Below are 15,835 nucleotides of genomic sequence, written 5' to 3'. Positions count from 1 at the left end.
CTCCTTTATTGAGGGTGTCTTGATAATTGCCAATAATTTTCATTTGTGGTCTATTCCATTTGCACAACAGCATGTGAAATTGATTGTCAATCAGTGTTGCTTCCTAAGTGGACAGTTTGATTTCACAGAAGCTTGATTTACTTGGAGTTAGATTTGGTTGTTTAATGCTTAGCGCGAAGGACCGGAGATGACGTCACTCATGGTGAGAAAAGGGAAAGAGTCCGGGGGCCGTCGGAAGGTGAGTATATCAGTATTTTTTATTTTAATTCTATTTTTTTACAGGTTTATGGTACCCAGGGCCTGGAGGAAAGTCTCCTCTCCTCCAGACCCTGGGTACCATCCGCACATTGAGCGCTGCGCCGGACATCTCCCAGGTGCGTCGCCGCTGACCTCCGTGCGGCAGGAGATGACCCGCGGCAACCATCGGGAGATCAGCGGCTAGTGCCGTAGATCTCCCGACGGTAGCGGTGGCGTGCGTCGGACCAATCAGCGACGCGGGATTTCCGTTACAGAGAGAATTCGACGATTATATAGTAGATACACACAATATATTAGCCGATTTTGTCTCCACCACTTTTTCTCTGGTCTCCCACCTGGACTTAGCCCAAATGCTGTGCACATATTCCTGTATACAATTGCCGCTACTTGGTTGTGGCGTTCAGTATACGCTGTTCCTGCTTGCATTTTGCATCCTGACACTGTGTTGGATGGTTTCTGAGGTTTCTTTGCATAGTCTGCACCTTGGGTCTTATCTTGTGTGGTAGATTTCTGCTTCTATGGATCTGCTACTTAGTGCTTGCTCTTGTGTTGCTATGATTAGTGCCTCTGTGCTGTCTCAGAGTCCAGCTTTCTCCAGCCATTGGTAGGATTTCTCCATGTCAGCCACCTCCATTATCTGTCGATGGTACATCCCATGCAGCAGCTTGTCTTGCCATGGCGCTTCATGTTCCGGTTCTTCCTTCCAGATCTGTTGTTGTTGCCGCCTTAGGCTTTCTCTCAGCATCTCATCTTTGGGCGCCATTCTTCTGATGTATTCCTGGATACTCCTTGTTTCATCCGTGATAGTGGCTTGGATGCTTATCAAACCTCGACCACCCTCCTTTCTGTTGGTATACAATCTTTGGGAGCTAGAGTTAGGCTGGAGACCTCCATGCATTGTGAGGAGCTTTCGTGTTTTCACATGTGCAGCTTCCATTCCTTCTTTTGGCCAGCACACTATGCCAGCAGGGTATCTGATAACTGGCAGGGCATATGTATTGATAGCGTGGATTTTATTGTTCCCATTCAGCTGGTTCTTCAGGACCTGTCTTACCCTTTTTGATGGTATTTGGATGTTGCTGTTTCCTTGCCTCCTCATCATGGTTACCGTATCCCTGTGGGATGCCGAGGTACTAGTAGCATGTCTGTACATCTGCTATGTGTCCTGCTGGTAATTCCACTCCATCAGTCTTTATTACCAACCGGCCGCACTTCTCCAGTCCGAAGGACATCCCGATGTCTTTGCTGTAGATCCTTGTCAGGTGGATCAGTGAATCGATGTCTCGTTCGTTTTTCGCATACCGCTTGATTTCATGTATGTAGAGGAGATGGCTCATGGTGCTTCCACTCTTGAACTTGTATATGGCCAGACTCTGTAATTATCTGACTCAGGTGGTAGAAGCCTATGCAGAACAGCAATGGGGACAGTGTATCACCTTGGTATATGATGCATTTGATGGTCACTTGTGCTAGTTGTCTTAAGTTGACTTACAATGTTGTTCCCCATAGCCCCATTGAGTTTCTGAGAAAGGTTCTTAATTTCCTGTTGACATTGTAGAGAGCCAAGCATTCACAGATCTATGTGTGTGGCATTGAGTCATAGGCTTTCTTTTAGTCAATCCAGGCTGTGCTGAGATTGGTCTCTCTGGATCTTGTGTCTTGAGCGACTGCTCTATCTACTAGGAGCTGGTGCTTAGAGCCTCTGGTGTCAGTCCAGATGCCTTTCTGAGCTGGAATCATGTACTGGTTCATATGGTTCTGTAGCTTGGTGGCTATGATGCCTGACAGGATTTTCCATGTTGTTGTAAGGCAGGTTATTGGGCGGTAGTTGGATGGAACTGTTCCTTTATGAGGATCCTTCAAGATCAGCACTATTCTACCTTGTGCTAGCCAAGCTGGGTGGTGGCCATCTTCTAGCAGCTGGTTCATCTGCTTTGCCATACGTTCATGTACCGCTGTTAATTTCCTTAGCCAGTAGGTGTGGATTATGTCTGGGCCAGGTGCTGTCCAGCTCTTCATGTTCTTGACCCACTGTTGGATGTCTGCTTCTGTAATGGTGACTGGTACTGGTTCTTGCTCTAGGTGGTTGCGGTGTTTCATTCTCAGATCTTGCAGCCACATTACACTGGTGTTTTGTGTTTTTTCCTTCTCCCATATGTCCCTCCAGTGTTGCTCAGTCTCTACTATTGGTGGAGTTGCTGCCTTTGTGCTGCTGTTCTGTAGTTGGGAGTACACCTTGGATGGTTCTATGGAGAACAGAGCATTTATCTTCTTGGCTTCAGTTTCTCTAGTGTATCTCCCTAGTCTTGCAGTGAGTGCTGTGAGCCTTTGCTTAGAAGTCTTTTAGACTTTCAATAGGGCCTTTGTACTTGTCCAGCTTGGTCTTATTCTTGATCTTTTGTACCTTTGTTACTTCCCTTCGTGTCACCTTGATTTTTGTCTCCAACCTTCTTTTTCCAATGCCAAGCATTTCCATGATTGCTGAGGCAGTAGCATAGATCAGTTTATTAATTTGAGTTATGAAAGTACTATATTGGCATCTTCTAGCATACTGTACGTGGTGGTGGTGTTGATGATCTTTCTAGCTGCAGTTCTCTCTAATTGCAGGGTTTTATAAGGATCTTCAGGGGGTTGCACATGTTCTTCATGTGGGGTGGATCTGCGTGTGTGCAGTCTGATCCATGTGTGATAATAGCTTTCTCTTTATGAGATTGAAACGTTGGGTGACTAGTTGTTTCTCAGTCAGTGGACATGCAGGTCTCATATCCATCCAGAGATTCTTCATACGCTTCATATAGCCTCTCTCATTTGGTCTGCTGTTATAGTAGCATTTCATTAGATCGAGGTTCTCTTGCCATGAATGGTTTGTTCCAGTAGCCCATTTAACATCAGACTGTCCTGGCTCTTCGACGTCGGATTCTTTGTTCATCATGTTTATTGAGGTAGGCACTATAGTGTTCGTAGTCTTGCCCCAAGGACCACTACTGGTATATTATGTAAGGCAGAACCAGGATATGAGCCCCACAGACTCCCATGTGGTTGTGCACTTTTAACAGCTACAACAGCCACCTAGGGTAGTATTATAGTGTCAGAAGCCTTAGTATATAATTTAGGAGCCTTAGTATACAATTTAATTTTAATTTAGAGCCGGGATTTGAACCCCAGTCTCCCATGTCATAGGCTGTGCACTTAACCATTACACTATATTTTGTTTTCTTTACTGTTTTAATGCATCTCAATAAAATATCTGCTTTTAGCCTTTGCATAAAAAAGCCTTTTGTTTAGTGTTTTATCTATCCTCTAATTCCATTTAAGATTGAGGATATTGGAGTTATATTATTTTTACATTACCAGCAAAAGCTCAATTTTTTTTTTTAAATATGCAGCATGTCGATTCGATTAGTTTTTGCAGTGTTATTTCGCCCATAGAAAGCAATGAGAAAGTGGAAAATGACTGCAAAATACGCAACAGTACCCAGTTTCACAGTAATTTTTTTAAGACGTTTATAGAGAATTAATCTAACTTTATTAAACATTCTGCACCTGAAAAACGTGTTGAAAACGCTGAAAAATGTTCGCTTTAAATGTAGCATTTTTACTGCCAAAAGAGCAAGTTTTTTTTTGTAGAAAAAAACGCAGCATGTGAAAGTAGTCTAACCCAGCAAGATCTCACGGTCGTCAGAATCACATTGATGAAGGACCAGTTCTACATTCAGGTCTAGCTACGGTATATACACGAGCGATACAAGTCTTGCTTGAAATTAAGCTTCTGGAAAACACTGGGAGTTACACACAGCGTGTTAGAATAAGTTGTTAGAATAAGTGACTGGTCCCAACTCGCATGAATTCAATGAGATCATGTCTCACTCATTAGGCCTGTTTCACACATCCGTTTGTCACCATCAGTCAAAATCCGCCGTTTTGCAAAAAAACGGATCCGCCATTTTTCTTGGCGGATCTGTTTTTTCTCCCCATTGACTTGCATTATCGGCGGATTTTGACTCCCCGCGACATTGCCCGGTCCCCGCAAGATCTCTCCTCCACTCCCCGCGACATTGCCCGCTCGCCGTCAGTCGCCGCAAGATCCCGGCTATCAGATACCGCCAGATGCCCGCTCTCGGATACCGCTACATCGCCAGTATTCATTTTTTTTTTTTTCCAGGCGCGGTTCCTTTAACTTTCCCATATCGGCGGATCCCGGCGCACCAACGGTCCGGTGGCTCCTGTTGGTGTTTCGCCGGCCACGGATCCGTTCTCCGCCTTTTTGGCGGCTGCCAACGGACACGAAAAACGTAAGTGTGAAACAGGCCTAAAACAGATGCACTATGGCAGAGCCGACGCTACAGGCAAATTGAATTTTCAGTAAAAGGGCTCGTACACGTAGGTTATACCATTTTCATTGTGTATATGGCACAGCTGTTCACTGAACAAAACAGCACAATAAGTGACAATGTGTGCTAGTCGATGGCACAGGCCAGTCTTCATTTAAGGACTGGTCCTGGTAAATTGTCTGCTCATCTGACCAGTACGCTTAGGGTATGTGCACACGTTGCGGACTGGGCTCAGGAATTTCCTGAGCGGACTCTGCATCTCTTGGCAGAATTCGCAGGTCAAAATCCGAGCGTTTTTTTATGCGGATTTTAAGCGGATTGTCATGCGTTTTTTGGCCTGCTGTTTTCTATAATGAAATGGGTGTAGAAATGCAGCGGAATCCGCACAAAGAACTGACATGCTGCGGAAAATAAACCTCTGCGGATTCCGTGTGGAGTTTTCCACAGCACGTGCACAGGAATTTTATTTTTCCATTGGTTAACATTGTATGGTCAAACACTTGCGGATCTGCAGCGATTCCGCGCTGAAAATCCGCTGTGGATCCGCAACGTGTGCACATACCCTTAAAGGTTGTGCCATGGAAACTGATGGAAAAAACTAATAGTGTCAAGGTGAAAATATATTTTCTTATATAACTTTTATATTTTTATACTGTGAAACAATAAGTTTTTCCTAATTGCTTGCTAATGCAAATGTAACTGTATTAAAGATGGCTGCCAGTGTTCACTTTCACTTAAATTCAGTGTCTAAAGAGTTAAGTTAAGTTTCATTTCTCCTAAGTTTCATTTCTCCTCAAAAAAGATAACTCAGGAATGTGAAGAAGGAGTAACCATCGGGAGACGTTTGACGAATCAGAGAGAGACTGGACACTAGATGTATACTGCATAAACCCCGCCTAATGCACGCCTTCCCCTAACACTCAATATAGTATTGTGTATTTTTAAATAAAAGCCAGTTGTTGTACTGCTCCTGACAGGTGTGGATGCGGGACATTAGCTAAGATTGAATCAGCTACGTGTCTGAGTCATTCTTAATCGGTACCAGATGTTTTGCGCTCGCACAATGATTTGGAATGACTGGTGAATGAGGATTTATTGTCGTTTACGACCCCGACAATTTGGAGCCCAACGGGGGGCGTGGACAGTGATCCGAGGCTCCTCTGGACCCATGCCTGGATGTCTGTGGATGATACCTGTAGTGGCTGACCTCGAGGACTGATCACCCTCCAAAACACGGTAAGTGAGATCATATACACTGTATGTGTCACACTTGCTAGTGTCTCAGCCGTTATTGGTTTGTCTGTGGTCTCCTTGGGTCTGAGGGGTGACCGGTCGAGTGGTGAGACCGAGTGCGATCCTGTGCCACGCTCTGAACCAGCAACTGAGAGACGTTGCATTCTGCGCGTCCTCGTGTACACCACACCTCCTCCACCGGTCATTGTACTCCATTCAACCACCCTACCCGTGACTATTGTCTAGTAGTGAAGTGGAGTGATAAATTGAGCTAGTTGCAGATTGTGGGGCAACCTAGAGGAAGGGATAGGAGACGCAGCCTCTGTGATATTGTACCAGCTAGGTAATTAAGACGTCCCGAGAAGGGACCACCTGTATTTCTGTGGAGGGCTCTCACTAGGAGACCGCCTCCCGACTGTTGGAATATCGTGGCAGGATAATCTGTTAATCACTGCTGTTCAAGGTTAGGGAAAGGAAATATTGAGCGCGAGGCTCTTTTCCTAGTACGTCGAACGTGAGGCTCCGTACTGTGGAACATCAGTGTTGATATCGCTACCAGTGGTTTTTCTGCAGAGAACCATAGTATTCTGTAAGAGTCATGCTGCGTATCTTAAAGCAGAAGAAGTCTGTGCCCCACAAGTTAGATGAGGATGCTGTGGAGGTCAAGGCAATAGTAGCGTCACGGGAAGGCAAGAAGGCAGTCAAGAATGTTGAGAGATTGTATAAGCATGTAGGATTGCCCTCGTCAGGGAGATTACAGCCGGCTATGTGGCATAATCTCATAGAGAACAAACGAGGCATGTTGAAAGATAAAGGATTGTTAGAACAAGCACAAGCTCATCTGCGAGTTGCGCGAGGCTTGAAGAATGAAGGATGGAAAGAGATTGATGGGGAACAGTCAGGGAAAGATACCTGAAGAAGGAGACCGGTTATGTGATATAATTGAGGATAGATATGGAAGTAGTGCAGCAAAGAACCTGGAAAAAGTATTAATCAAATCCAAAGTGCAAGATAGGCAGGCTGTGTGAATCCTTGTATATATGTCTATGAGAACCTCTGAATAAGATGAGAGATGAGTAAAAAAAAAAAAAAAATTAGTGAATGAGCACGTATGAATGAATCATCACACATCGTTTTTGTGTCAAGAGATTTGTGACCTTTCTAGTTGTGGTGGAATCCCGGACAGATGCGTTATAGATATTTCAAATCTACATCTGAGACTGAATGAATTGAGTAATGATATAGTTCGTGTTATATGTGGCATTGAATTGTAAAGTTTCCTGAATGCATTTGGCCAGAAAAAGGGCAAGGCATGGTTAATCTCATTATACAGTTATCTGCCCTTACAGTGAAATCCCGTGATTTTGAGTTTCTTTGTAGAAATTGATTTTGATAAGTTTAAAGAACTACAGAATTCTGTGAAGGACGACGCTGCATTCTGACGGGAGGGGTGAAGGATGGAGCTGCGTAGTTTTTCTTCTCCCTTCGCTCTTATCTCTGCTGAGTGTGAGCTGTGCTCAAAATTCTCTGTAATTCTATCCGTAAGGTACAAGCTGAAAGATTTGTGCATTTTAAAGCAACAGTACTTAATTGAAGATTGGAAGTTAAAAGTAAGATATGGTGCCTAATTTAGAAGGGAATTGTAAGTGATTGTTTGGTCATTAATGTGTTTGAACCTGCTTCTAGTTGTGTGATTGATTTGTATAGCAAATTGTGTCAAATTACAAAAGACAGAGAAGGAAGGAAGCAGTAAAACAAGTGGGACAAATATTGAAAAAGGCAAAAATACCAGAGTGTGAATGTTTGGATGTACAAAAAGGCACAGACAAGGGAAGAAAATAGCAAGTGAATAAATGATGCTTGAGAATGTGCAGCAGTGTGGAAGGTGTATTATGAATGTTTGATTGACAAAGTGTAACCAGAGACCCAGACAAAACAGATGGACTTGTAAACACTGTGGTCAGACTCAGACAAACCCAGACTGAATAGCTACTTGTGTGACCTGTGCTACTGACCTAAGAGAATTGCACTAAATCCTATCCAGACAAGATCATAAGAAGCTGACATAATAGTGTGGATAGTGGGTAGTGGGGACATTGGCCCTTGAGGAGTAAGCTGACAGTAGACATCAGACGACCAACCCCATCAGGACCTAGAAGTGTGACTAGAATAAGAAAGATACAGGTGTATTATCCCTGGAGCCCCTCTGACCAGCTAGCTTTGCTGAAGCAGCTGCCTGCCCCTGAAGACCAACCATTCCCGTTTTACAGACACACAGATGTGACAAAGAATCAGGCTTGGGGCATGGATGATAAATCTGCACGATCTGGGGAGACGTACTGTGAGTCACTAAGACAATGGGCTGCAGTGGAACAATCAGAGCAGTCTGTACTCCTGACTAATGTGACACAGCAAAGAGGAGAGAGAGTAGAGATATACCTTGGACGGTTACAGCTGAAATGGGCAGACATGGGGTACATTTGCATAAATCCACTTGATGTTAGAATACTGGTGGATGCATTCATTGACGGTATGAACAAAGACTTACGAGACGCAGTACAGACAGCCAGACCTGAATGGAGACATGTAGATCCGAAAGACCTCCTTAAGGTAGCTAAAGAAATTGAGCAAACAAGGACAATAAAACGACCTGTCATGTATGCTGGAGCACAAGGAAAAAAGTGGAGACGTAATAGGAAAGGCATGTGAGATGACACTGACGTTTCTTTTGACAATCTATTCCCCACATGACATCCATGCCATACTCGTACAAGTTCAACCAAAACATCTGTCTATGGCCAGACAGCTCCGACTTGAGTGTGCTCTACTAATTCCTGAGTATGTCACTCCTCAAAAGATGTAACGTTCTGAATCCAGCCACCCTCCTGCCTGTGGATTCAGAAAAGGGGGAATTGGTGACCATATTAGCGCGTGAGGAAAGATACTTTGACATGACGCATGAACATGTCTGCATAGAACTGATGAGTCAGGAGACAGTTGGGTTTGCACACATTCATGAAAAACCTGTTCCTAATGCAGACTTTGAGTTTCTTTTTTGTAGATGGCCCCAGATACCACCAGGATGGACGATTCTACACTGGATATGCAGTAGTATCCTCACATGAGGTAATCCGAGCGGAACCACTCTCTCCTCACATGTCGGTGCAGGAGGCAGAGTTGAAGGCACTCACTGAGGCGTGTAGAGCCGCTGCAGGTAAAGTCGCTAATATTTTCACAGATTCGAAGCCCATTAAAAATGCAGAGCTGGTGAAACAATTGATGGAAGCATTGATGTTACCAGTCCAGGTTGGCATTGTCAAGGTAAAAGCACACACAAAGGTGACTCCGTGGAGGTAGAGGGCAATAGAAGGGCGAACGAGGCTGCTAAAACAGCACAAGGCGGCCTAGAGAGAGCAGTGGACGGTGGCGGGGAGTCAGCGTATTCCAGCCACATTGGGTCTAGATGTCCTGAAATCCCTCCAGCAAAAGGCTGCCCAAACAGAGAAGGTACACCGAGGGAGACTGGGAGCTGAGCTGAACTCAAATGGAGTATGGGAGAATAAGGATAAAATGTGCCCACCAAAGTCCCTGTTCCCAATCATGGCGCAAGCAGCACATGGCCCCAATCACACCTCAAAAAGTCACATGTGTGCCATGGTAGATGCCTTCTGGATCGCTCCTGGCTTCAGTTGCGCAGCCGTGAAACTTGTACAATCATGCCTCATCTGTGCACAGCACAACCCAGGTAAAACAGTAAAAGTCCCTAAGAAAGCGACACCTAGGCCTCTCTACCCGTTTCAGAGACGGCAGATTGACGACATACAGCTACCAAGGTAGGAGTGTATGCAAATATCCTAGTATGTGTAGATCTCTTCTCTGGATGGCCAGAGGCCTACCCGGTGAAAACGGCTACAGCTCGAGCTACTGCAAAGAAACTGGTGATGGAACTAGTACCACGATTCGGTGTCCCTGAAACAATTGAATCAGACAGAGGTACACACTTTACTGCTGAGGTAATGCAAAATGTAATGCAAATGATAGGTGTAGAACAAGCATTTCATACACCCTACCACCCACAGAGTTCAGGGAAGGTAGAGAGAATGAACGGGACACTGAAATTGAAAATACAGAAAACCATGGAACAAACCCATAAACCATGGCCAGAGTGTCTCCCATTAGCATTATTCTCAGTAAGGTACACACCCACGGGGAAAACTAAACTGTCACCCTTCGAGATACTGTTTGGAAGACCACCGAACACAGGGTTGTACTACCCACAGGTCTTAACACTCAATGTGGATAATTTGACAAGTTATGTAATCCAGTTGCAAAAGCATTTAACTCAAATGCATTCTCTAGTTTTCTCTTCCATTCCAGATCCAGATAGTGTGGAAGGAACTCACTGTCTACAACCTGGTGATTACGTATATGTCAAGAAACACTCCAGAAAGACCCTTGAACCCTGATATCAAGGACCTTACCAAGTACTCCTAACAACGCCTACTTCTGTTAAGTTGGAAGGACGACCAACCTGGATCCACGCATCGCATTGCAAACTAGCCACAGGAGTTAACAAAGCATAAGAGTGCATAATGTTTTGGTTTGGTTTTGTTGCATTATCTGTAATAATGGTAGCTGCGTGGGACAATCTAAATTTTCCAATGTCCTTGAATAATAAGTTTATACAACATCATGAAAAATTACTAAATGATTGGTCAAAAGACACTCAGTCTCCAGCAGATTGCTGGATCTGCACACATTCACCAATATCGGCCACTAGTATTCCGTTCCTTGTTATTCCTGTGCCACCCGAGGAATTATTTGCCTGGACCAGTTGTTCTGATACACTCGCTAATAATGCCACAAATAATGTGAAGTTATGGAACACAACTGTTGGAATACCTATTGTGGGATGGGTAGGATACCCTTGGTGGCAGGGTAATCTTTCAGGAAGTAACACATACCTTCAATATCTGGCATATAAAGGGGGGGCTTGGGTACCCAGGAATAGAACTCGATTAACCTACCTGGGGCAAATTCCAATGTATGGCCTACAAGTTAGTTTTAATGTAACTTCCCACTCTACTGATGCCTTCAAACCAATACTGCTAGAAAGAAGGTTGCATAATACGTCCTGGGAGTATTCCAATTTATTTCCCCAGGGCAATAATGAAACTTGTTTTAATATTTCAGGTAATATACCTTGCAACGAGTCATCTGGATATGAGAAAGGAACTCCCACCTGTAGAAATTCCGATGTAGGGTATTGTAGCCCTTTAGGACAACTTCCAAATTGGTGTATGCTTCAGAATGTATCTGCGTTCATAGATTTAGTTCATAGACTGGTATTACAACATTCAGCCCTATGGGACCTACCTAGTGACATGTACTGGGTATGTGGAGACAATGCATATAAATGGTTACCAGTAGGGGTAAAAGGTGCTTGTACTCTGGGTCGTTTTACTCCAGCTACCTTTGTTATTCCGAATGACCAGTTGAATACTCAGAGCATACCTAAACACCACTGCCTGTGTCATGAATTTGTTGAAAGGTTTGAAGCCCACTGATTGCCCAGATTACGTCCCACTAATTCATAAGGAACCCAAACTAAAGGTCCCAGGAGAAGTAACTGTATTAGCTGACAATTACACCTGCTATAATTCCCACGACACCACAGGTACACCAGTAGGGATCTTCGAGACAGGTTTCTGCAAAGAGAATAGTTCTCTAGATACTGACTTGTTAATCAAACATACACAATATATGTATGACATTTATTGGTTATGTGGAGATGGTAAGCTCCGTCCTAGGTTGCCAAATGCCTGGACAGGCCAATGCACCCTTGTTAAACTAGCTATGCAGTTCAAGATTCTACCCTGGGATCCAAAGATACCTGATGAACCTACCAGGAAAAGGAGAAGCCTCGATCAGCTCCATATGAGTTATGAAGAAGATCCACTAGTATATATTGATGCTATTGGAGTGCCAAGGGGGGTGCCTGACCAATTTAAAGCCCAGAACCAGATCTATGCTGGCTTTGCTTCTATAATCCCACAGGTGCAGATTAATAAAAATGTTGAATGGATCAATTACATATATTACAGTGAACAAAGGTTTGTCAATTTCAGCCAAGATGCCTTCCAAGGTATAGTTGAAGAATTGGGCCCTAACACTAGAATGACACTCCAAAATCGACTAGCCCTTGATATGATATTAGCTGAGAAAGGAGGAGTTTGTGGGATGGTGGGAGAGGAGTGTTGTACCTATATCCCTCAGAACTCTGGAGTGAATGGAAAAACCATGATAGCCCTTAAAAAGATAACTGGGTTAGCAGCAGAATTGAAAACTAATGCTGGAGTAGACACATCTTTCTTTTCCGGCTGGTTGGGTGGACTCAAGGGATTCCTTCAACAAGCTTGTATAGTACTGATTGCCCTCCTTGTAATTGGATCAATAACTCTTTGTTGTGTTATTCCCTTGTATAAAAAGGTTATTGCCAAAGCAACTCCGACTGGCACCTTCCTCAATCAAGAAGTAGACCCACCAGAGTACGATGGTACTGATCTAGGGGAGATCCCTAAGTATATTCCCCTCAAGAGAGTAGACAAAACCCCCCATTCTCAGATGATGTTAAGAGACTTAGTTTAGGGACAGCGGGAGAACTCCATGTGAGGTTAGTGAAGGGTTCAGCTGCCTGGAGGCCTCTCGCTAGGGGAGAGCTTCTGAGGTGTCTGGATGAAGAAATCCACCTCCCCTTTTCCCATCACATGGACAGTCTCGAAGGATCTTTCATTAAGGGAAAAACTTAGTGTTTAGGGGGGATTGTCAAGGTGAAAATATATTTTCTTATATAACTTTTATATTTTTATACTGTGAAACAATAAGTTTTTCCTAATTGCTTGCTAATGCAAATGTAACTGTATTAAAGATGGCTGCCAGTGTTCACTTTCACTTAAATTCAGTGTCTAAAGAGTTAAGTTAAGTTTCATTTCTCCTAAGTTTCATTTCTCCTCAAAAAAGATAACTCAGGAATGTGAAGAAGGAGTAACCATCGGGAGACGTTTGACGAATCAGAGAGAGACTGGACACTAGATGTATACTGCATAAACCCCGCCTAATGCACGCCTTTCCCTAACACTCAATATAGTATTGTGTATTTTTAAATAAAAGCCAGTTGTTGTACTGCTCCTGACAGGTGTGGATGCGGGACATTAGCTAAGATTGAATCAGCTACGTGTCTGAGTCATTCTTAATCGGTACCAGATGTTTTGCGCTCGCACAATGATTTGGAATGACTGGTGAATGAGGATTTACCCGACAATAGGAATTATAAGTCTTCAAGTGAATAGAAATATCTGGAGACAGACGTTATTGTACTTAGAATAAATATGGTTCTACCTAGCATCATTACCATGGGCATTATAAAAGCCATGCTCAGATGCTCACTACAGCTTGAGCAACAGTAGCTTGGCTTCATTTTTTCAAAAGAACCATGAATCGGAGTCCGGCTCCCTCCCTACATATATGTTTTATGCTGCAGTCATCCAGAAAAACCATACGGAAAATCAAGCTGGAAGCGGGGAGAAGGGTTTATCTGGGTGACTCCCAATCGCCTTCTCACCACCAGGCCCAACCTGATTGACAGGACTGTCCATGTCACATTCAGGGATGTCTGGCAATGGCAAACCCAACCTAATCAAGCAGGTAAGAGTATGTGAAGTAAGGGGGATCTGTAGGAAAATATTGTGCGAAAAAAAAAAAAAAAAAAAAGATATGGTGCCATCACATGTCAGTAACCTGGGAAAGGTTAGACTCACTGAATAAGGTCTGTTTTTTTTTCTGTTTTATTTTAATACCCCTATGATTTAGAATGGAGCAAGATCTTAAAGTTTTGAAACTGTTCCCTCACAATTTTTTTTTTTTAAGCTTTTTGACTATGTTCACAAGTAGCGATTTTGCACTGTTTTTTTAAGCAAATTAAAACAGTTTTTTACAACATCAGCAAAAGCTATGAGATTTCAGACATCTCATGCACACTTTTGTTTTTTCTTTCCTGATCAACTTGGAGTGTTTTTCCAGCATTTTTTCACCCATAGAAAGTAATAAGTGGAAAAAATGCAGCAAAAACGCTAGCAGTTATTTGCAGCAATTTTGGTAAAAAAGTTACTTAACAACAAGGTTTTAAACAAATGTATTTGTTATTTTCCCCAAAGTATATAAACCATAATGTCTTGGTATTGTTGCATGAGCAGGGATGTTAGTACCTTTTTTATTATAATGTAATTTTTTTAACGCAATCTTTTTGTTCCCCCCATTCAAAGCAGTTAGTTTAATTGGAATTAGTGATAATTAATTTGTTAAAAGTAAACAATGCCCTTCCAAACATAGGAAAAAAAACGTTTTCCCCTAAATAATTTGATCAAATTGCCCATTTTTTGCAAAAACGTTTTATGTTTTCATATACATCGAGCATTGGTGGCCCAACACTGTGTATTGTTCGGCTTTGCTTTCACCTTGCAAGCATGACCTTTGGAAGCCTGTAAAATGTCGCAAAAACACAAGAAAAGCAGCAAGAAATGCCACAAAACCTAAGTTTTGGCTTCAATTTTTATGTCAGGTTTGGCTGCAGCAAAAACGGAAGTGTGTGAACATAGCCTTAATATTTTCAGACTTTCATCAGATGTGCATAGGAATGGCATTGTCACGTACCATATTCGGGCATTCTTAGGCAACAGGACTTCATTCCTGAGGACCTTAGAGTCCAAAGCATCTGTTCCTCTGGAGGATCCAACATGACTACACATTTTACAAACAGCTTATTGATATCAACGAGAACTATGCGGATACTTTGGTACTGTAATATCAATATAAAATGCTTGCTTCACAGTTTCACTAAACATTACAGCTGACTGTTTCGATTTTAGCAGCAGAATACCCTATAAATATTTTATTCTAGAAGGCCTTTTTGACCTAAAACACCATTCAAGTGAACAAGTGTCATAATATGAACACCATACTCTTGCCTTTTTAGCAGATTCTGAGAAGAGGACCCCATTATTTCCAATAATACCAACTGGGTAACCAAAGATTCTGGCAAAACCTTTGAAGTAATAAAAAGAAAATTTAATAACAAAAACTATGACATCAGTTAATACAATAATATACACTGCTTGAAAACCTATTTTCCCTCTTCAGATCTGCAAATCTGATGCTTTTCCTGTAATATGGAATAATATCATGTAGTACTCATCCTCCCCAGGTCCAGTATCATGCATCTGCCACTGCTTTGGTACCAGTGTTTTGGCTGCAATGCTGAGGTCACATCAACAGCTTCCATTACCGCTGCAACCAATCACTGATCTCAGCAGATCTGCTCATGTAGATGGCATGCTGAGACCCGAGCAGCTACGAAGATCTGGCACTGGACTCTGAGAGGAGGAGTACTTATCTGATTTTGTTATTTTACATTGCAAGAAACATTTGGTGTCTACTTTTCTAAAGGCCCCTTTACATTTAGCGATGCACCAGCGATCCCGACAACGATACGACCCGGTCAGGATCGCTGGTGCATCGCTAAATGGTCGCTAGTGAGCTGCCACACAGGCTGAGCTCACAGCGATGCAGCAGCGATACCGCGGTCGTTACTTACCTTTCAGACGAGGCGATCCTGACGTCCTCCCGTCCGCGTCCAAGCGTCGCTCGTCGGCGCCAGCAGGAAACCCAGCAGGAAGTGCCCGACAAGAAATGGAGCTGCGCGATCAACGACAGACAGCGGGGGAGCCGGTCGGAGGTAAGTATCACACATAGCGATATCACTAGCAATATCGCTGCTGCGTCACCAAATCGGTGATGCTTTAGCGATATTGCTAGCGATATCGCTATGTGTAAAACCCCCTTAAAGGGCCTGTCACACTAACCGATATCGCTAGAAATATCGCTATAACGTCACTGGCTTTGTGACGTTATAGCGATATTGCTAGCGATATCGCTATGTCTGATACTTACCTCTGACC

The 15,835-nt window shown here is 43.3% G+C and overlaps 2 protein-coding genes across 2 annotated transcripts in view; one reads left to right on the top strand and one right to left on the bottom strand.

Annotated features, from left to right (window-relative positions):
• MCCC2 (methylcrotonyl-CoA carboxylase subunit 2) overlaps positions 1 to 15,835 on the bottom strand; it is a 170,613-nt gene that overhangs the window by 58,816 nt on the left and 95,962 nt on the right. Inside the window, exon 12 of the mRNA XM_073584048.1 lies at positions 14,846 to 14,922. Within this exon, the coding sequence (XP_073440149.1) occupies positions 14,846 to 14,922 (77 nt within the window). The remainder of the gene's footprint in view (positions 1 to 14,845; positions 14,923 to 15,835) is intronic.
• On the top strand, positions 5,201 to 13,051 carry LOC141097075 (endogenous retrovirus group PABLB member 1 Env polyprotein-like). The gene is made up of 2 exons (XM_073584046.1): positions 5,201 to 10,407; positions 11,016 to 13,051. The coding sequence occupies exon 2, from the start codon at positions 11,358 to 11,360 to the stop codon at positions 12,468 to 12,470; it is 1,113 nt and encodes a 370-aa protein (XP_073440147.1). The 5' UTR covers positions 5,201 to 10,407; positions 11,016 to 11,357; the 3' UTR covers positions 12,471 to 13,051.

Source organism: Dendrobates tinctorius, unplaced genomic scaffold (genome assembly GCF_039654945.1).
Source record: "Dendrobates tinctorius isolate UK_male_01 unplaced genomic scaffold, ASM3965494v1 ptg000083l, whole genome shotgun sequence".
Classification (NCBI taxonomy): domain Eukaryota; kingdom Metazoa; phylum Chordata; class Amphibia; order Anura; family Dendrobatidae; genus Dendrobates; species Dendrobates tinctorius.
Note: the sequence above shows the minus strand (reverse complement) of the source record. Positions and strands in the feature narration are given on the sequence as shown.